This window comes from Anopheles moucheti, chromosome 2 (assembly GCF_943734755.1).
Source record: "Anopheles moucheti chromosome 2, idAnoMoucSN_F20_07, whole genome shotgun sequence".
NCBI classification, from domain to species: domain Eukaryota; kingdom Metazoa; phylum Arthropoda; class Insecta; order Diptera; family Culicidae; genus Anopheles; species Anopheles moucheti.
In genome coordinates, this window is record NC_069140.1 from 2471690 (window position 1) to 2493679 (window position 21990).

General features: G+C 46.1%; 1 protein-coding gene across 3 annotated transcripts; it reads left to right on the top strand.

Annotated features, from left to right (window-relative positions):
• Positions 1 to 573: 573 nt before the first annotated feature.
• LOC128309515 (protein phosphatase 1 regulatory subunit 3B) lies at positions 574 to 21122 on the top strand. 3 transcript variants are annotated; one of them, XM_053045922.1, is made up of 6 exons: positions 574 to 783; positions 2944 to 3886; positions 16051 to 16896; positions 16978 to 17115; positions 17216 to 17430; positions 20025 to 21122. In XM_053045922.1, exons 3-6 carry the CDS (start codon positions 16141 to 16143, stop codon positions 20395 to 20397), a joined length of 1482 nt encoding a protein of 493 aa, XP_052901882.1. In that variant the 5' UTR covers positions 574 to 783; positions 2944 to 3886; positions 16051 to 16140; the 3' UTR covers positions 20398 to 21122. The 3 variants fall into 3 exon arrangements, with proteins under 3 accessions (XP_052901882.1, XP_052901885.1, XP_052901884.1); XM_053045925.1 differs by having other exon boundaries at positions 20028 to 21122; XM_053045924.1 differs by having other exon boundaries at positions 660 to 675.
• The last annotated feature ends 868 nt before the right edge of the window (positions 21123 to 21990 follow it).

Here is a 21990-nt window from a genome sequence, read left to right on the forward strand (position 1 = left end):
TTCTATCGCTTTTACACTATCGCACGGATGGCTCATCCGGAGAACGGAATCTCTAACACATTACTAGAGTGTGCGCGTATGATGGCTACACTATTGCACACTGTCAACGTGTACACTTGAAACGGATTGCCTGACGAACTGATGCACATCTCCGCCGGTGAGAACTCAACGATGTAAAGGCTCTACATTCAAGGCCCTCAAATTTAGTACGATGGACTATGTTTCGGAGAGAAACAATGGCGAAATGACGTCAATATGGTTGTGATGTGTGTCCACAAAGCCACAACGCCAACCTGTTCAATTGTTGGTCCATTGATCTTCCACTTTAAACACCAGTCATACGATCGACATTTGAACAGAACTTTCACGTACAGTGCAAGGTCTACAACATCCGTACTATGCGTCCTCTACCTGTCCGCTATGGAACATCAGAACCGAACGATATTACACCTACAACGATTAGCCACTCTTACATTAACGTGCGTGCAGACCACTACTGAGAGAAGGATGACAGTTTGCCCGATTTAGGATGATCCGTTCCATTAGTGTCAGAGTCAGTCAGAGAAAAGAAAGCGTCCCGCGGTGTTCGGCTTTTGCCGATGCACGATCACTTTGGGCAAAATTTTAAATGCGTGATTTTAGTGTTCTTTTTTATCCATTTTGTTCAACTGTTCTGTACATTGAATCAGTTTCATTTGTAATGTGTGTTGTATGTGTGTGACACGTGTTTTTAAAGTGTGCTTTCCCGGGCGTGTATCGAATGCGTCATCGATCGTGATAATGGTTAGTAAGAGATATGCACCCGATGAAGCGAAGACAGTTTAAATGGTCCTGCATATAAAAACGTACAATAATAGGATAAATCCAGTTCAACAAATACATAAACCAACATATCCTTTCCCCTTTTATACCTGCAACCAATCGTGGTGATTGCAGTCTGCAGTTTCTCGGGGTCGTCGCAATAAGCTCGCCAGATACACGCATGAACCATTTTGTTTTTGCACCAGGCAGTAAGGTATGGCACGTTGCAACGTGTAATGCCATGTGGCTACCTTTACGCCTTTCCATGTGTTATCAATAGAAAGTTTTCACAGCACTCTCACACGCAACCTAACGCAATAACCGAACGCGAACGTATGGCACCATCTGTAAACGGTGTGACAAGGATGCGAGAGATGCTAGATTTATGTGCAATAATAATTGACGAAGCGAAAAGAAAAAAAAACCACACACACCTTGTGACGTAATCAGGGTAAACACAGACGGCGAGTATAAGAAACACAAACCTGTGAAGTGTGTCCTTACCGGAGCACGTGCATTGATCTATATTTGAATGCAGAACACACCCCCCCCCATCGTTAAATTCAGACAAAACGTTTAATGATACGTACGAAAGCGGACGATCATTTCCGAAGAGGAAGAATTCAATTCTCAGTTTGAAAATAGATTCGGTAATGATTTGTGCTAACATCAGCCACAGGTAAATCATAAATTTAGCTGCTGTTGTGCCCTTACGACCATTATAACCTTGTCGGTTTGTTTGGGTTTTGGGATCTTCTATTTAAAGGACACATCCAAGGAGTGTTGAATGCTACGCCCACCTGTACCGGGGGATTGGCGCGTGTCTGACATCCTTTCCGTTTGCAGGGCGCATCTCCGTACGTACAAATAGAGAGCAAAAAAAACAGCTGACACCATGTCACGATGTGACCTGATGGGCTTACATCAGGAACCTCTGGGCCTGTAAAATGGCCATGGTTGCAGCGTCGCAAAGGGCGCGATAATGAACGTTGGTGTGTGCATCTCACGTCATAATAGCTGTCTACCGATAATGGCCAATGCTATTTTCACAAGATCAGCCTACGCTCGGTGAGAAAAGGGCCCAACCAGTGTCGCCCGGCGTTCCCTGCCGCTGATAAGACACACTTGTCAGATGCCTGATAAGCATTGGCTTGACTCTTGCTTGCTCTTGCTTTTTTTTCTCTGTATCGTCGCTCAGTTACCTCTATTTTCCACTAATTTCCTTGCATTACCCTGCAAGATTCAACGTTTACACCACGAGTGCATCTGTAAGTACATAAAAAGAAGCAGTGAGTTTAAACTAGTTATCAGACCCGCACGAACAGTAAGCGAGTGGGTTCTTTTATCTAACAGACGCATAAATTATGCACCATCTTAACAAATTCCACCCGAAAGACTTTGTAGGGCATGTACATAAGTGCATTTTTTTGTCTGACTGTGATCCTTATGAAAACAGAGCTGCTTTAGGGCTTTAGGGCGGAAGGTTTCAGAGAGAGCGAGCACAAGAGAATGAATCAACAATGAGTGCTCTCTGTTAAGGGTACGGTAAACGATTAAGCAGTTGTCGACATCAAACAGCGACGGACATCATGAAACAAAACTCCATGCATGTACTTAGTTGAATTTACATGCATGGAATTAGTACAGCATCCTATCACTATCGTCATTCGTCAACACCCAAACGGTGCCGCAGTTTTCCTACGAAATACACATCCATCGAACATTGTGGCCCGAACATTTGTCGTATGCAACAATTAATAGAGCAGAGCGTACGCGAGAGAGAGAGTACCTGCTCCTGGCTCTCTTTGAGACGTGATCGACTGCACTGCGCCGGAATGAATGAAGCTACCATTTAATTCCTTCGCTCGGCGCACAGATGCATGAGTCTTCGATAAACGGTCGAAGCAAATGGACGTAGCCTTCATCACCATCATCCGGCACTACTCGACACAGCATCCACAGTGCTGCTATTAAACTCGCGCCCTGCATTGATTGTGTCCTTGTCTCCGTTCCATCACACGGAACATCATGAGCAACGGCGGTGTCCGAAAGTTGCTACATCAGCTCGTCTGGAAGGCGTCGTGAATCATCCCCTTGCCGCTAGGGTACAGGATATTTTTGCCAAGTGTTTGTTCGTTGCAGTGCAAAGCAGAGAAGGATCAACCGATCCTCGTATCCGGTGTAGGGATGGTGGTGAAAACATGTGCTAGAAGTGATCGTCCATTTTAAGAACGGACCAAGGGTGTTTCGACCCTGAGTTCCCTTGTGATTGCGGCTTTTGCTGATCTTCGATGCGTTGATATTGGGTCAATATCATCAGCTGACTGTTAGCGACGTGGAAGTGGATTCCGACGTGGAAGTGTTCCAGCGTGTGTAGTGCCTACAATTGTCCCGGAAAATACGCGAGTTTTTGTTCTCCGACCAGGGGACATAACAGCACTTGGACAAATTGAAGGTGAATTAGTAGTAACTCTTATCCAACGGATACTTTCCTAGTCGAGCTCTATCCACCAAGAAAGGACCACGATCCTTTCCTGTGCAGTGTCTGTGCGTGTTGCGTGTGACGTGGCTTCTCAAATTTACCAAACCGCGGACTGACCACGGTGAACTTCGGCTAAAAATAGTCAGTGCTTTTCCGCGACTCGGCAACAGTGATCGGTTCGAAACAGGTGCGTCCTACCTACGTTCAACGTCGTGGGTGCGTTTTTGTCCACACTTGTTTCCTATCCGGCGGTGTGTGTGTGCGTTTGTGTGCGATTCGATGCGTTCGTTCCGGAAAGCCGCGTACCGTACACGGACGAAGGCGTAACGATAGTGAGACCGAGTGTGAGAGTGTTTCATAGATTAGGGAGTTTCCCTTGCTTTACCGCCGTCGGTGGTGTGAGTTCACATGTCAAGATCAGTGCACTGTTTGTTCGGTGGTGGATGAAGCAATAGCTGCTGCTTGAACGATTTCTGTTGCGAAAAAAGTGCGATCCAAGTGCAAGGTTTCTGGTCAGCATTACAAAGGGTAATTCCAAGCTACGCAATAAACAACAAACACCTGGAAGCAACTTAACGCACCCGTTAATTAACCACCAAGCGGGTAAGTAATGTGTATGGTAATTAACATATTTTTATAAAAAGAAACACTGCATTCTAACACAACGGAAGCTTAAATGGACATCTACCCACACACCTGCGGTCACAGCAACAACAATAAATACTCAAAGAGAAGCCAGACAGACGTGCTCTCTAATCCAATTCGTCCCTTTCCGATTGGTTCGTCGGTGCAGTCAATGACACTGTGCCCTTCTGCCATGTGGGACAATTTATGCTTTCACCACCTACGCGCTCATCACGAGGAAATATGGTACACGGCGGCCGCCAGACGCCTTCGTGCACCGTGGCGCAACATTCAAAGCCAGCCAGCGATCTCTCGAAGGCGTATGCTTATTTGCCAACAATCGGGACACCTTCGCGTTGGAATAACGAACACACAGTACCAATCCCGCCGGACATTGAATTATGAATTATGCTCGCAAGCGGTGTTCTTTAACGCAGCTTTCCATTGCTTTGGCTTGCCTTTTTCTGATAAGTGCAAATGGAAAATGGCCCTAGACGATGGTGTGAGACATCTTGCTACAATGTTGCATCGGGTAAGGCCCACTTGCAGGAAGATATGCGGGGCGTAACCGACAGGCAACGCATATTTATTGAGCGCACGTTTATGCATGCGGTATGTTGTGCCGCGGTGCCCGCCTAGAAAACGATTCGATCTGATCGATACTTCGGAATGGTACGGGAAGTGCCTATAATCTTGCCGTTTGCCAAGGTTAATAGAAAACCAGCTGTTGAATGCTGGAAGCAAGCAAGACGGGCAAGATAAATGAACGGTGATAAATTGACACTGTTCTACGGGCATTTTATTAAAAATCCACCTCCACACGGGGTGTCCCGGTATCTCCCGAAATCAGGCCCTTAGGTGTATGCATAAGTTCGGCAATCTTCGGATGCAGTTGGAAAAGAAGCACTGCAATTTGCTGCTAATAAAATTCATAATTTACTTATGTCAGTTTCAAGAAGACAATTTAAAAAAATTCTCTAGTCGTACATGATGCAAAGTAATAAGAGTAAGTAAGTAGTAGAAGTATCTTTAAACATATTAAAAGACTCCAGGCTATTTGAATATCAAATCTTTTTATCTATCTTCGCCACGAATATCCTCGAGGGAACAGACACAGGCTGTTGATTAGTGTGCTTAATGAATCTTTGAGTAGAGTCATTCAAAGCAGGACTCTCAAAAGATTCATGAATCCTTGAAACATTCACATTCATGATTCCTGAGCCGGTACTATAGATTGTGAGGAGGTTGAAGTTGTAAAGTACCATTTTGAACATAATAATTTGCTCTTATCAATTTGTATTTGACGGTGAATTCCCATTTTTCGCGTATTTTCACCTTGGTGTAAATATGCCCCGTCAGCATCAGCCAAGAGAATGCTCGGCAAAATAGTAAACAATCAATCAAAGAGCCTCATCATGAAGTCGTTAATTCTAATTGTCGAACCTGATAGCGCATTTCTCCGTTTTATTGCACTGTAGGTGCACGGTGCGAGGTGCAAGAAGACTTGTCCCAATCGACATACCATCAACCAAAACCATCCCCCCTCCGGTGATGGTAAAGGTCATTCGAGGTAGTGACCAATATTCTGCTCGCTTGGCAGATTACAGCCAAGAAGAAGTGCCGCTTTTGAGCATGCTTGGTACGCGTCCGGTCGTCCCATCCTGTGCATGTCCAATCACGGACGGTACACGGCCCTTAACACACTAAAAACAACGCCAACAGAAAACTTATCAGAACAGTGTGGAAATAAAAGCATAACACACATGTACACAAACACCGAGCCAGCTTCAAGATTAATAAACAGTAAACAGTGGCGGCAAAAAGGTCACCGTAGCAGACATACGGTTGTGGCGGACACTCTTCTATCATCCGGTGGCCGAGTGATTCAACCACACACCACCGTGTTGGAGTTGGCTGCTCCAGCAAAGATCACCACGGTCGTGCGGAGGCCTATTTCTGGAAACAGGGAAATTGTAGTAACCGCGATTAGATGTCAGCGTTTCAACTGGCAACCATGTACTTCTACTACAAGACTGCCGCTCAATTGCCTAAATAAACCGGCGAACCTGTGCTCACCTTATCGCTTTCGATTGCTGGAACCGGGGGAGCAAAAGGAGGACTGGTAACGAATTTTTGCTGCATGTCAATTTTTACCAGCGGCTTGGCCGGGGGTCTTATCTAATCGAACTCGGCAAAGTAATTGTTATTGTTGCTTTTCTGCCATTCAGCCGGTCACCGACCGATGTCGTGTGGCGGCCAAAATGTAGGTAACGTAAATATCGGTTGTCAGGTCAGGGCCCTATCTGGCCGAGAGTAACAACAAACCGTAGAAGAGGACCCCTGCACGATTAGCGGCTAATTTCATGGTACATTCCATTGAGACACATTTCTCTCCCCCATCTTCACATCAGTTACTAAGCCGCCAGTTTTATCTAACAAACCACAGCAAATGCAACCCGAGACGAAGTGACATTGAACGCTGAACTTGAAGTTCAGTTAGATGGAAACGTTCTAAAACGGTACTGTCCGTCCGTACGTAACAGAAGAATGGGTACAAACTTGTCCACACGGCAAGTCCCTCAGCTGTTCGCTTTGCTTTGCGAATGTTTGTGACGTCAGCTGAAACCCCGACCCAAACCCAAAGGCGCCAAGGACTGATGTGCCATTTTATAAATAATTCATAGACGCTGCTCGCTACAACGCACCATTACAGGCTGGTTGTCTCACGCCTGCTCACGATAGGTAGAAGGTGCGCGAAAGGTGTGCGCGCAAATCGTTTCCTCATCACGCGACTAGCACGCGATCGTCGTGGCCCGAAGAAGTCTAGATCGATCTATGCCACGCTGAAGTCACACTCAGTTCAGTTCATTCCGCAGTCTAGCAGCAGGTCGAACAAGAAAGATGGACGAATGTGTCCGTGTCCACCAATGTTCTAGTTTGCGTTGATAACCTCTTGATGCGTGCAAAGCCTAAGGGGCGGTTGGGTAACCTGTACCGATTTGGAACTTCTGAGCAGTGTTCTTGAAAAAAACTAACAAACTACAGGATTTCTTCAGTCTATAGCCATCTGTAGAACTAAATCACTGTCTCAAGGACGACCTCTTTATATTGGAACGTTTGTAAACTATTGGCTTTTGTCATCTCAAGGATGATATGATCAGTTCGTAGAAGTTCAAGTACGCTGCTTGTATTACGCAAGGAAGTGGCCGCCATTAATTCTACAGTATCACAGTTCCCTGGCGATTCTTTGTGTTGTAGTGTGTGACAAATAATGGTACACCAAGCGCACCATCACTGGTACAGGGATGTGAAGAGCAAAAATGGCAAAAACATTAAAAATATGAATGACTTGCTCAGTCAGCACGTTCGAAGGCAAGCCCCTCCATCTTTTCAAGCATCGTGGCAAATCGAATTGTTTGTTGTTTGTTGCCTCTGGTAGTTTACAATTACTCCTTCAGGCTCCTCGATGCCCACATACATGATGGCGTTAATTTTGCAGGACTTCCCCATCAAGCGCGCCCACAGCCACTTATCAGCGATTCCCGATGACCTCTGCCACGATGGTCACACCGGTGACACTGTCGATTACGGACACTGGTCACCACGGACACATGAATGGATCGAATCCGGGAACACGAATCCAGTGTCACCTATGCGATGCAGTGAGCACGATGCATTCGAGTGCACATTTTAGCGACCGTATTGGAGTGCAGTGGCTGTCGCTAAATTAGCGTCAATGCCAAATCATTAATTGAATCATTCGTGAGCCTGCACGAAGCTTCCATAAATAACAGGGTGAACACACTACCGGTTAATATAAATATTGAATTTAAAGACCGAAATGCGAAGAATGTGTTGACAGCTTTCTCTCATTAGCCGGCATGGTGGAGGGCTATTAAAACTTGGAAGTAAATGCTCTGGTCCCTTCCTACGAAAAACTCGTTCCCGTCTTCGATCGAAGCGAGACGATAACGAAATCGAGGGTCTGCTTCATTTTCAAGCCCACCACTCGACCCAGCCAACGACCGGGCGCAGTTCACGTGATCGACGCATGCACCAGCAACAGCGACGCAACAACCAAAACTGGCCTGGATCATAATTTCCATCGATTGTTCAGCTCAAACAGGCAAACCGGGGGGGGGCATAGACGTTCCACCAATTAGACCGAGCCAAATAACAGCGCCGACACTGGAGGGTCGTCGGTGTGAAACTGGTCGATCAACACCAGGAGATCTCAATTTCCGATCTACGGCGACCAAGGGAAACCCGAACTGGTGCGGGGATGTCATCGGGCAGGGCGTGACTGACTTTTGGCACCGTAAACCGTCCGAATTACATAAACGGACTTGGCGCCAAAGCCGAATAAAAACAGATCGTTCGTGTCAATTATGTCGCCTCGTGCCTGCACCAAAGTGAAGATGGTATCATGAGATCGCTTGATTCGTCCTCTGTCAGTGTGTTCCATTCTACTTCCTGATTTGACCCTCTACAATCATTGTCGTAGGGCTATCTTGGACACGATCTTGGTCGAGATTTGATCCCACGGACTCTATGTTGCTGCATGCGTTACCGAGTGTGCTATAACTCTTAAGATTCATGCCATACTATCACCAATAAAAACCGGAACTGTAGGGAACTTCACGCACTTTACGCAGCCTCAGTGCATATCTTCACATGTAGATTACCGCAGACCTTCCAGGGAAATTCGTCCGTGATAGCCATTAATCTGTGTGCTTGTCAGGTCGGTAGAAATACGTAGGAGGTGGATTGCAACCCTGGATGCCAGCACTCGGGTTGAGTAATAAAATATCTTTCAAGGAACTTCACTCTGCACTCTGGGCTGCTCCGCTTTTCCACATACACAGAGCGACAAATTTGAGTACGACAAGGTGTAGTGCCGGTGATTTACGGGACAAGTTTTTCGACACTGTTGTAGGCTAGACTGCATGAAGAAAATACAACCATATGTCGCTCTTTTGAACGAGGTGTTCCGACGGCCCAGCTATTAGCATATTGATGAAGACACACTAAGAAAGCAATTAACTTTCTCGCTGGTGGTTATGTTCCTGGCTGCCATGTTTGCCGCCACAGTTTCTTAGTCTCGGTTGATTTCGTATTCCTTTTGCGCATGAAAACTTTACTCCAAAACTGGTGAGCCGCAGCTAAAAAATTCATGTACAAATATAGAAATGAAATGCTGCTGGCAATGGATGGAGTAAACCCTTTGAGGGATTAAATTTGCCTCCTTCGTTCGCCAAAAAAAACCCTCCCCATCGTCACCGTGCCATGTGCCCACGTTCTGTTACTGCACACACCCACTCGTTACATTCCGTAGCTTTGGTTGTGCTATTTTTAAGAAAATGTAAAAATATAAACGGGGAAAAAAGAAACGCCTGCTTCAATCTCGCTCAGTCGTGCGGCAAAACCAAACCGAAGCAAAGCGGACTGTATAAACTGCGCTTAAATCAAACATTTTCAAGTAGGAGATCGCGTTCAACCACCGCTTGCTACGTTTACGGGGGTAAATTTATGCATGTAGATTTTTGCTTTCCTACGGGTGCATTTTTCCGCAACTCGAATCCTACCAGAACTAACGCACGGGCATAATTGAACCACCATTGAACGTTCGTAGGAGGTCAACGTTTGGCCGAGAGGGGTTTAAAATGGAGTGAGTCTAGCTGATCAGCATCATGTGCCATGTTTGCCGTGTGTGTTGGGCAATCTATCATCGGAGACTGCATTTCGGGGGGGTCCCGAGGGTTTTCCTTTTCAACCCACGTTTCCTTCCTAAAGCAGTGTCCACGCCGGTATGCAGCTTAACCGTTGCGATACCTGCCGCCTGCCATGCAGGCACGTTGCGTGGGTTTGATATCTTTCGATCCTCTTTCGGGAGCGAAAGGAAACAGGTTTCGTGCTTGAGGCTTGAGTGGGAAACAGACCCGACACCGGTGTCTCCGGGGAGGAATAGAAATCAAAGAAATAGATTGCCCAATTCCTTCGAACCATTGCAAGCTAAACCCGTCCAATGCATCACGGAAAGTGTGGAATTTGATTCTGTCGTAAAGAGAGGAGGACGTCCATAGTGCCTTCTGATATGGTCCGGTTTTAGTGTTGAGATTTACCTGCACGAAGGAGAGATGCTCCGACGGGTGACTCTTCGCTTGGATCGATTCACACGGTTCGCCCTGCTGATTCGTCGGCCTTCTCGAGGATGGCCTCAACAAGCCAGCAGTACCACGCGGCGTGCGCGTGATCATCGGCCTGCTTCGGTTTGACTGCGATGGAAAACCCGAGGCTATCGAAGCACGTGTGTGGAAGCGTGGTGTCCGGCTTGCTCCTCTTCGACGAGCCACACCACTAAGTGAAACGATCGAGCAGGATTAGTGGCGACGATTTAAAAAAAGAAATTCTACTTCGTAATCTATAATTACCACCCATTGCCGCGGTCGCGCCACCAATCGGCAGCCTCAAGATTGCGCAGTAGTACCGACTGCACCGTTGGGAAGTGCACCGGCTCGAGATAAGTAAGAAGCATCCTGCTAGCGGGCGGGCGCTATCTACCGATGAAACAACTGCTGATTGGGCTTCGCGGGATTCGAGTACGAGTTGCACCAGTACGAGGATTCATACTGGGATCCCGGAATGCTAGTCCACCGCTAGTGTCTGACAGGTTCTCGACTCATTGACTTCATCCAAACGTTACTGTCTGCGATATTTGACGTCATTCTTTTCCCGGGGTCTCCGGTGGCTTAGTGAACCGGAACCTTTTGACACACTTTTGGAAGACCTCGGCTGACTCGAAGGTTAGTTTTGTGATTAAACTTCGCCTCTTGCAAAAGAGCAAATTCTCGGGTCACTTTGGCAGAAACAAGTGAGTATGGCGTCTATTACAGATCAAGACCCTAAGGTGCAGGTCGTAGACCTATCTTTCTGAGTAGAAGTATCAGAACCAAACACAGGGAAAGGGAACAAACGTGCGGCCGGATTGAAAGATAAGCTCCGACGTCAGAGGTGCTTGATAAGCACGGCCCAGGTCCGTATCAGCTGTTTACCGAACTGATTGTGTTGGTTGGTTTCAACAGCCCATTCCGTCATGTAATATGGGTCAAGGTGTGTGGCCACCAACTGGGAAGGACCTAAGAATGTGAAATTGCAAACAACTGTCACAAAAGGCACATATCTCAACCATACTTTCCAATGGATCGATCACCGGAATATCAGAAATCCATCAACAACAATCTTAGCTTGTACACCGCATCCATCGTGGCTACTTCCTTATCATTGCCGGCTGACGGAAGCGTCTTCAAAACGTGAGGGCGAAACTACAACAAAGTAGCACCATTCTGCTAAGCATCAGTCCCAGAAGTACGGCACGGCGCCATTTCTGTGCACTCTCTTGTTATGCCACGCAAGGGTACTATCGCCACCCGTGCGGATTCGATCCTATTTGCATTACACGCTTACCTCGGCTCGGGTGGTAAAACAAGGGCGATCATGTTTCGTACACCTAACGACCCATAAAAATAGCTCATTCAACGTGCGATAACGATAGATTCGCACGAAAGCGGACCGGGAAGAACTGGGGCCAACGGTAGGACGCGTGCCAAATCACCCCAAAAGGAGAAGTAAACCAACAAAACAAACTAATTAAGATAAGACAGATGGATGCGAACGACGAGAGGGAACCCCGGAGCAGCTTGGAATGCACCGAGAAATTCGTCACAAGTTCAGACAGAAATTGGGTGGTAAGAGAGCGTAATACATCTTTCATGCGAAACGAATGCCTCCGCTTCGGTGAACGAGTGGTCCATCTAGTAGAAACCCCCAACTAGACGCCAACGGATGAGGTGTTGCTCTATCCCCAGCACACGTACCACGCCAAAGACGCCACGGCTCAAAGTCTGATGAAATGTTTGAAGACAATTGTATTTTTAGCGAAACGATGAACCGTGGCCAACCGAACGCATCCGTTGTCCCAGTTGGCCATGTGAAAGCCGCGTGATACTGTGTAAACTATTGACACGCTTCCCTCCCCACACTAGTGTTGGTGGTGGTCGATCTTGATCATCACTTCTTCTGAGATGTCCTCTTATTCGCTTTTTCGATGGGTGAAGTAAACAACACCCACCGAAGCGACAGGTCATTTGCCTCTCGATCTGGTCTAAGGTGATCTGTTGATGCATCGAGGTGGAACAGTGCAGGTGACGACCACTCCCGATAGTTCTCCGACAGACAGCGTTACATGGGGTGTTACGTTATCACTGTCTCCGGTGTCGAACTCGAACGATCCAGCAATAGGATACGGTGCGGAACATTAAGTAATTTCGTTGCGCAATCGATCGACATCGGGCGAAGATCAGTGTCTCGGTAGAATAGTCCGTCATTAGAAGACGAGTTGTATCATCCTCTCAAAAGCACCTTCTGTTCACAGTTTATCGCACGTCATTCGAACCCAGGCGCATTTGAAGCAAAGCGCTAATATAAATAATCAGTTCGGTTGCATTGTAAAACGCCAAGCAAATTGACTTTTTTTTCTTATCCAAATAAAATTGCTTCAATAAGCCGTGCTGATTGACGTCAGTGGCGGCAGTGATACATCAGGGAAGGATGAAAAGGGACGGATATGAAGCGGATATGGCAAAAGAACCAAAACTGCAACTTAAATTGCTACATACGAGATGATCCACCACCGCCTCGTTCGATTGGGAGCGTGGCGAATCAGGGTGAACCGTTGTTGATAAGACGTTACTCTGCAAGTCGCGACCTTTATGGCTCCGCTCGGTAAGATCTGGATGGTACGAGTACACACGCAACGTAGGGTGGGTGGAACACGGTGATTTTGATAACGAAATTGCCCGCATCGCACGGCGGAACCGTGCCGAGGGCTTGACAGTTGCGGCAAGAAGGGACATATTAATCATAGTCCCAACAGACGATCGGATGATTTAAGCCCTCTCGTTCGCGAAATGCCTGCTGGATTGTTCCCAATGACAGTTATGCTGTCAAAACTTACCATTTGCATGATAGGAGAAAGTGTAAACAATAGGACGCAGTGCCTTTATTCACAGTTGTCTGGTTTTTCATGGTGCCGACCGAAGCAAACAACAGTATCCCTTGTTTACCTTTCATTGTGCAGCCTAGCGATAAAAGCAAATACCTATCACACCGATAACCTCCTTTCGTTGTGTTCTGGTGGGGGATTACGGCGCGGCACTGTATGCACACCCAGCGGCTTAAGTTCTGTCGTCCAACAGGATTTTAAATGCGATTAACCGAAGACTCTGAAGAGACAATCTGCTCGACAAAGCACGACATCACGCCGTAATACGATAAAGTCCGAAGGATCCTTCCAGCATGGCTATGGAGACATCACCCTCACAACTTAAATTCATCCATAGATACTTGATCGCTGGCATAAATGTCCTAACGGGCCATCCGGCATAGGTTCTGAGGCTTGAGGAGTTGTTAGTCCGTAGGCGCTTCGGCGAATCGGGCAGTTCCCTGACTTTGGTGGTTCCCGATGATGTTTTGATCAAACTGGGAAACAAAAGTTGACCAAAGGCGAAAGATGCGACATCACACCAGACGTGTGTCTGTCGTGTGCAGACATGAACTCTGCACGGAATGCGCCCCAATGGCACATCCTATATGATGTCTCGTGTTAGAGACTTTCGCTATTCGACACTGATGCCCATTATTTCAATCGCCATCAATTGGACTTGTCCGTGCAAGGGGCATAACCTACTGAAGGCGCCCATATTCTCCCCGCTGTAGGGAACGTTTGAAGGCGACACCGAGGCCGGTGTCCTAAAAACGACAAAATTGAAATAAATTGCTGCATGCGTATTGCATTGCCGGTGCACCTTTCCTTGCCTTCACGGTGGAATACGGGCCCCGAATGCTGAACGGTACTTTTTTACGACAGTAGATTGCCACACCGTGGGACATTCTTGTATTGGACGGCCTTATGTCTTCGAGCTGTGTGGAGAGCACGGATCCGATGACACGCTACGTGCACCGTTTGTAGCGAAACAGAAACCTAGGCCTACGGTGTCACCTTACGCACATGTCCGCAGCATCGTTTAGATGCATTCCAGTGCAGAAAGGGAAAAGCATTTGCACGGCTAAAGAAAACTCCGCAACAGTCACGCGCGTGCAGTTCTGTTCGAATTTAAAACCGTTTCCGAACAGCGTGTCAGGGTTCCATGTCTGTCACGTGTGCATGTGTTCGATGCACATGCCAATTCCCGCCCATGTCATGTGGCGTTCGTTCGTGATAACCTTGCAAAACCGTGTTGTTAAAAGGAAAAACGCACAAGAAAAGATGCATCTCAGACATGCTCGTCACTTCCACCGCTTGATCCATTGCTGATCCTCGTGATCGCTATCGCGCACTGAACAGTGCAAGAAGTACGAAGGAAACCTATTTATGGCTCAATCCTTGCACGCGGCGGGATATTCTTATCAACTGGCGATTTGTGATCGTCGATGGATGCGCCGCCGAACGCTTGGGTGCGCTAATCAACGCTGTTCGACAGCGTATCATCACAAACGGTTTTACGAGTTATTATTTCTGCCCAACCGCACAGGATCGTGAGACTCAACCAATAATCCCACGCCCTCTGCGCTCCCGTGCTGTTAGTGCCAACTGCCACATTGCAGGATGCTGGCGCCAGCAATAAACTGAAGTGCTTTGGTGGAAAATTCCATCCCGAGTGCATTTCTTGAAACAACACCATATGTCAAACAGAGAGTCGGCTCAACCGATTACAAGCAATTAACATGATTAAAATGGACGCATTTTCGAGATTTTTGATTGCTAAATACAGAACTGAGTGTGGGTTGATCGTGCGAATGTTATTTAGGGGAACGTGTATGATTTCTAAATATATTCTTCCACCTAATCAATCTGCAGATTATATCACTGTATTTACAGCGCTTTGTTTGCATGGCTCGCGGCAGGGTCATTGAATGAACCGCGCGTGAATTTTTTTTCAGCGAACAAATCCGATGTACGAGAGTTGCAAGAAGAACCCGAACGAATGACGTGCGTAGATCAACAGCAACAATCTACGAGTAAACAAATAAATCACCAGAATGGAAGCGTCTTCGAGATTGCCCATTGCTGCATATTTTAACCAAACAATTACGAGACTTTATTGAGCATTGGCTTGTGGGATGCACTTCCGGAGCGGCAAATTAATATGGTGGTGACTGTGCCCCGACCAGCGGCATTGCATTCAAATAAATCATGACAAAAACCAAGACGCCACGTTGTACGATGAACAGTAAACTCGTATCTGAACGAAACGCAATACTTTCTCATCGAGTTCAAACAAGTTTTTTTTAAGCAATCCGTCCGTTTACGTTCAAACTTATTCGATGCATTTCGCGGCTGATCGTACAGCCGAGGATGAAAATCGTGACACTATCAAGCACACCGTCGTGCGTTCAGTTCCCGATGCGATGCGCAATCCAGCATATCTTATCACATTTTTCATTCTAGAAAACTGCGTAATCGATGCTCGCTTTGTTACCTTGTACACTATTATAACAACCTTGAATCACAGTTGATCCCTTTCGGCCCATAGAACAACGTGTGCGAGAGAGTAGTACAGTTGAGAAACAAAGTTCCCGTGAGCTCGTCCACACTTTTTTGTGGCCATGCCCTACTTTTTTTTATTACTCTTCCAACACTGTCGGAATGGCAGTGCGGTTAGATCTTATATATTCGTTTCTTGCCACTGCACCAATGCATGCATAAAGAGTGGGATGCACCTAAAAATAGAATTTCCACCAAACCATATTGCACAGAAAGGCCTTACCTTGTCCATAAGTCAGTTTTGTTCAGTAGAAACATTTTTGCCTTTACCTATTGTACCAAATCTGTAGGGGCAAATTGCTCAAGACTCTTGCGACAATCATTATATTGCCTTGAAAATCCATTATCCAGAGATCTGTCTTGGACATGTCAGAAACGTTGGAAATTTGTGTTCTGTGTTTAGGGAAGGCTAGAACTGAATGAACAAATTACCATCGGTAATGTGCAGTATAAATAGCATCAAATTTTTAAAAGTCTTCACATTATATTCCACCCAAAACGAATGAATAACTTACGTCTTCTTTCCGTCTTTTCCCTACAGAGTTGTGGGAGGAGTCTTTGAACGACCTCTAAAACCGCTCGTGAAAATTTCCTACCCATCCGCAAACGATTTTCTGTTCCCGTCGCCTGAATGCCAGCGTTTTCAGAAATGTTAGTCTCACAAAGTCCCCCCGTGTACAATCACCCACTGTCCACGGACTACAAACCCGGCGGTGGGTCACCCGGTTCCGGTGGTGGAGGTGACGGTGGTTACTACTGTCGACCAGCTTCACTGCAACTGACCCAAACACAGACCAACGGTGGACCTCCACCGTTCCAACGGCAACTTACACCGCCCTGCCTTAGTCCGACCGGCATGGGTGGCAAGTTGCCAATGTCACCCCGTCGCTCCTGCTTAGTGATACGACCGGATGACGCCACCACGCCGGAAGAGTCCGAACCCCCGCAGACGGCAATGAAAATGATGGCAGTGACAGAGGACGATACGGGTTCGGCAATGTGTGCGGGGCGCAACAAGAAGAAGGTTGTGTTTGCGGACGATCACGGTGGACAGCTGACGCAGGTGCGCGTGATGCGCGAACCGTCCTATATGCCACCGATCTGGAGTCTACAGTTTTTGGCACACGTGACACAGGGCATGATTAGCCCGGTACCGCAGGAACAGTGGGTCGTCGACTTTGTACAGCCAGCCAGTGACTATGTGCGTTTCCGACAGAAACTGGACGAACGAAACGTATCGCTCGAGAACGTGATCATCAAAGAGACGGAGCAGCTGATCGTGGGTACGGTGAAGGTGAAAAACCTATCCTACCACAAAGAGGTCATCATCCGCTCGTCCTGTGATAGTTGGAAAACGCATGAAGACACTTTCTGTACCTATAGCGTGGTAAGTGCTCGACATTACAGTTTCTTGATGAATTTAGTATGAAGAATGTAATCAATTGTTGACTCGCCTATTTCCCGACAGGTTGGCAATGGGACCGCTTCAGCTTATCTGATATTTGACACCTTCTCCTTCAAGCTAACTCTTCCACCTAAGTCCAGACGGATTGAGTTTTGCGCCGCCTTCAAGTGCGATGGTGACGAGTACTGGGACAACAATGATGTAAGTACAGTCTACGCTCCTTTCGGGCGTGATTGCGTCATTTGTCTTGGCACCAATAGTGAAATCTGATAAATTCTTTTCTTGATTCAACCACTTCCAGGGTCGTAATTATTCCCTCACTAACCGAATCGCTCCACGAGAAAACTCCGGCGCGTTCCTTTCGTCGTCCTCCGCCAGTGCCTTCAACAGTTCCAATCCCGGCCGCAACGGTGTGTCTGCGACATCCGAAAATTTCTCCTCACCGTACGTGGATCCTGGCGCGGTGCTCGACACGTGGAGCGATATGAGCGTGGAAACGCAATCGGGACCATACTGGTAAATGCAAATGCCAACAAAACCTCCAAAAAACAAAACCACAGCTCTCAGCCACACACAACCACACCCACTAAAGCCAAGATCCATCATTTCCGACAAATGGCTCCGACATTCGGCTGCACGGTTCCAAACAAGATCTAGCAATGTGTGGCGACACATACCCATCATCAAGAGTTAGTCCCGAACTAGAAGAAGAACGCACACAGAACTTAATCTGGACTGCACCAATTGCTCAATTGCCATGCTGCTTTGTAAGAGACCATTCCGCTGTTAATGGCAATCGAACCTGAAAACACGAATCGTGACTTAAAGATTGGCGAGGTTATGATGCATGTTGGTAATGGTTCTCCTCCAAACAGCAAGCAGCATTTCCATAACCGAGCATATGATGTAGGTAGGAGGGGTGGGCAAAGGGCATTCGAATTCGATCAGCCAAAATTTGGCCAGCCAGCTCATATCAAAACGATAACAATTAGCATTTCAATTGCTTTAAGCCAACATATTAGCAACAGATTGGCAAGAACTGAAAATTAGCAGATGATCAAGCCAGCGATTTAATCTTCACCCACCCCTCTCGATGTTTAATGTTTGTGACAAAATTAGGACATTACCAAACTAGTGTAACGGACGTGCAGTGGCGACGAACCACCGTTAGGTTGCGGGGCGAGGATGCGTCCTCCGTGATATAAGGAGTAAACCAACTGTTTACTAACAGCTGTAAGGCCCCCAGCAAAACAAAAGTGATAGTACTACTGTTGACGCCAGATTCACCAAATCATAGTGCACTATAGTTACTTAGCCTGTGCTTAAGTAACCGCTTACGTACACTTTCTACCTTCGAGCGTGTGTTCTTCAAGCGGTGCGTGGTATGCGTGGTGACCATAACCAGAAGGTTTCCGAAAAGTGTGTGCGAATGTGGATATTGTACAAAGAGATTGTGAGACAGAGGCAGAAGAGAAGAGCATGGCGGAGAGATGGAGAGATTAACTAGATCAAACAAATATACACAGTCACACATTCGCACGCAATCGAAAGTGAAGGTGAATTTTCTCGGTTTGAAAAAGGTAATTTTTCAAATAAAAATTCCATACCATAGCAAATATATTTAGACACTTCCTGCTCCCCGCTCCTCGCCCTGCTCCACGTCGTTATCACTGTTTGGGGGCCATCAACACTAAAAAAAAGCAAGATCACAAACAACCCGTACGCAGATCGCTTGTATTAAAATCACATTTAAATGGGAGATAAAGGACTTGTATCGGAAAGATAGACCGAGGATCCTATAATCGAATTTCTGGGAGTAATCTTAACATACGATCGACACTAGCATATCGCTACATATTTCAAGGGTACTGTAGAAGGTTATACGTAGAACCGTTTTAAACTAATGCTGGATCTTAGCGACAACCAACACAATCACTCATAGAAATCTGACTAATTTAGGTGTGCGGGAAATTTGTTGTGCTACGTTTGTTACTAACATTACCTAACCAGCATGCATAAACTGAACACTAGGTCAGGAGGTTAGCATTCGTGCGTAGGAAAAAAACGACGCAAGATCTACCACGTAAAGCCAAATGAAACCGGTTGTCAACGTCCTTCGCGTCGTTTAATGCCCCAAACAAGCTGCCATTGAGAGCTGTCGACGCACGATCACACGCACCCCGTTATGGGTTGAATGATCTCGTGATTTTTGCGTGCCTCCTGTGCTACTACTTCCTTCCGATTAGGTTTCACTTCCTCATGCAAGTCAGCTTGCCCGTGCAGGTGTTGTGAAATATCGCACTTGCAAAGATGCTAAGATTGTACTTCATGCAATGGATGATCTGATTGGTAATCGGGGGAAATATTTTACCCACTTCAGATGACACTTTTTGTTAAAGCTTGCTATCCTCTGTGTGATTGTGTCACTAACTTCCTGCAAGATAAGTGTGTGATCACGCGATGCCCCACTGAGCACACCATTCGGTACAAAACTTAAGTATGCGCACCCGTTCAAACATTTCGCCTAGAGTCTGGATAAATGACTCATTGGAAAACAATTCCACTCTCAACAGCGAACCAGACCAGAGCGTTTTTAGCATTTTCCTCTGTTTTTCCTTTCCTTTTTCCTTCTGTACCTTTTTATAGCTGCTTCCGGTGTTACTGGAACTGTGTGCAGTCTGCGTTCAAGTGGTTTGCATCAGAGGGAAAGGTTAAAGAACCGAAAGCCTAACCCTACTCCATAGACATATTAGAAACCGTGCAGTAAGTGGCGTTAAGTGTTTCGGTGGTTTTTCATTCGAACTACTATCGCTTGTGAATTAACACTGCCAAATGGCTTAACTGATTGTGTCTCATACAGTTGACTTATTCGTTTGCTCGATATTTCTTATCGCCGAAACACGTTTGCTCGGTGTGACAATCGCGTGTTGGGAATCATGATAACACCCTTAATACGTTCTACTATGAGTTTAGTATGTTTGTGTGTGCTTTTTTTCCTTCCCTTTTTTTTCTTTTCCAATGCAAACGACCATCTGCATGATTAGAGATCTCATGTTTTGGTGTTTTTTTTTTCTTTTCTCTTTCTCCCCCTTTGCAATCTGCACTCACAGCAGCACGTTTGACTGTTCGCTGAACCATTGCACAAACAATCGTAACCACACGGCTCAGGATGCTGTCGGTGCGCATCCACAGATGAAGCCGATCAGCTTGAGCCTAGCGTATGCGGATGGGACGGAAATGTCGACCTGTCCGACGGTGGCGACCGGAAGCGAGCGACGTGCTAGTACGGGAGAGTTTGCAGTGAAGAAAAGCTGCAATCATCCTGCCGGTACCAAACCGATCACTCCGCTGGGACGCAGCGCAAGTAGCGGCAAACTGTTCTACATTCGCGAGCGCCACGAAGGTGAAGATCTGCTCGCCAATTTGCTTCGTTTGCGTAAGCTGATGATGGGTGCGATCACGAATGATGTTGTACAAAATTAACGGTCGTACATTGCAAAGCTACTGCTACGTTGGAAGCATTGGTAATCCAACCGATCGCGAGTTGTTACACCCCGGCGATATCGTACTGGGATCGTTGTGTCAGGATGAATTCACGTGTTAATTTGGACACATGTTCGATTACGGTGTTGGGTAAGGGATGATCTGTAAAAATCGCAGCATTAGCTTCATTCTTACATATCCATTTGTATATAAATGATCAAGACAGCCTGCTCAGAACGATAAATGATTGAATGATGGTTGATGTGCCACACTTACTGAAGAATACTCAAAATAGACTCAACTCCGATTATCACGATTTTAAAAATGTAAATTAAACCCAGTCACAGAGCATGAGTTTCAATACGATCAACGCGATTGATCCATTGCAATGGAGCACAGTAAGAATTGAGATTAGATAACAGTTGAGGTAAGGATGCACGTGTCGGAATGGAAAAGGAAATTCGCAAGAGTGATACTAAGTTGGTAAGAGAGCGGCGCGTGATAGGCAGCCAGAGACTGGACGATTTATCGAATACTGTTGAAAGGATAGACATGCGTCCAGAGATGAACCGAATCGGAGGATATCTATAATAGTAGTTTAATATTCATATTTACGTACGGAAACTAAAAGACTGATCGTGTCCACAAAGTAAATTTTATCTGGAACAAAGTGTGTTAAAATTGTAAAACGAACCAATAAAAGAGCGCCATTGGCCGAAGACGTAGCATCTCGGAGGGTTCCGCTGTCCCGAATTTGGGCTATACATAGAAATAGGCATTGGCCGAGATGAAATTAAAAAGATTCGATGCGATATGATGTGTACCTTACGCGAAGCATAAAACTGTTGTGCAATGCGAGTAACAGGCATTCGAGGTGGGAGAGCTACGGAACTCAAGTTCTTAAGAATTTGTAAGTTTTTAATACGGTGTAGCGTACACACCAGGGTGGACCTAGTGAAAAGCTGTTTAGTGGCTTCGTTAATTTATGCACGATTTCTTCTACATCTATTTGCAACAACTATTCACCCCACGGAGCATACAGTGCACCGTGGCGCTTTTTCCTTTCGTCGCAAATGTTGATAGGAAGGGTTGTTATTTTTTATTAAGTTAATATATTGCCTCAACGTAGCACCGGTTGAGTGTGTAGTCGTAGGATGTAGATTATAACGTGAACAAAGTGATTGTAGAATAACCAATTTTTTTTTGTTGTTGTTGTAAGGAGGGTTACATGTTTCTTGCAAGGACGAGAAATTAGAAATCCCTATTCCGGTTGAAGATCGTTATCTTATCAAAGACAATCGTTATCTTAAAGAGTGATTTCTGAGTCAAAATAATTAATAACGGCACACTTTCTAACGATGGTCACAGCAGCTGGGGAGGTATGTTTTAATGGTGGACATTTATTTCCATTCTGTAGCACAAAGCTGTTGGAAGACGTGTGGGATTTGCGATGCTGGCCCGTATCACCTATCGTTAGATTGTTTCAAATTGTATATCCATTATTCATAAGCTCAAATTGTCGCTACTTTGCCTTATAATATAAACTGTGCTTTATTAGAACTATATCGAACCATTATGAATCCTATGTTCCGA

Excerpts from the sequence above, each read along its gene's own strand:
- LOC128309515 (XM_053045922.1), top strand. The coding sequence starts at position 16,141 with ATGCCAGCGTTTTCAGAAATGTTAGTCTCACAAAGTCCCCCCGTGTAC. Across the intron at positions 16,897-16,977 it reads CTTTCTGTACCTATAGCGTG|GTTGGCAATGGGACCGCTTC; the intron begins GTAAGTGCTCGA and ends ATTTCCCGACAG. Across the intron at positions 17,116-17,215 it reads AGTACTGGGACAACAATGAT|GGTCGTAATTATTCCCTCAC; the intron begins GTAAGTACAGTC and ends AACCACTTCCAG.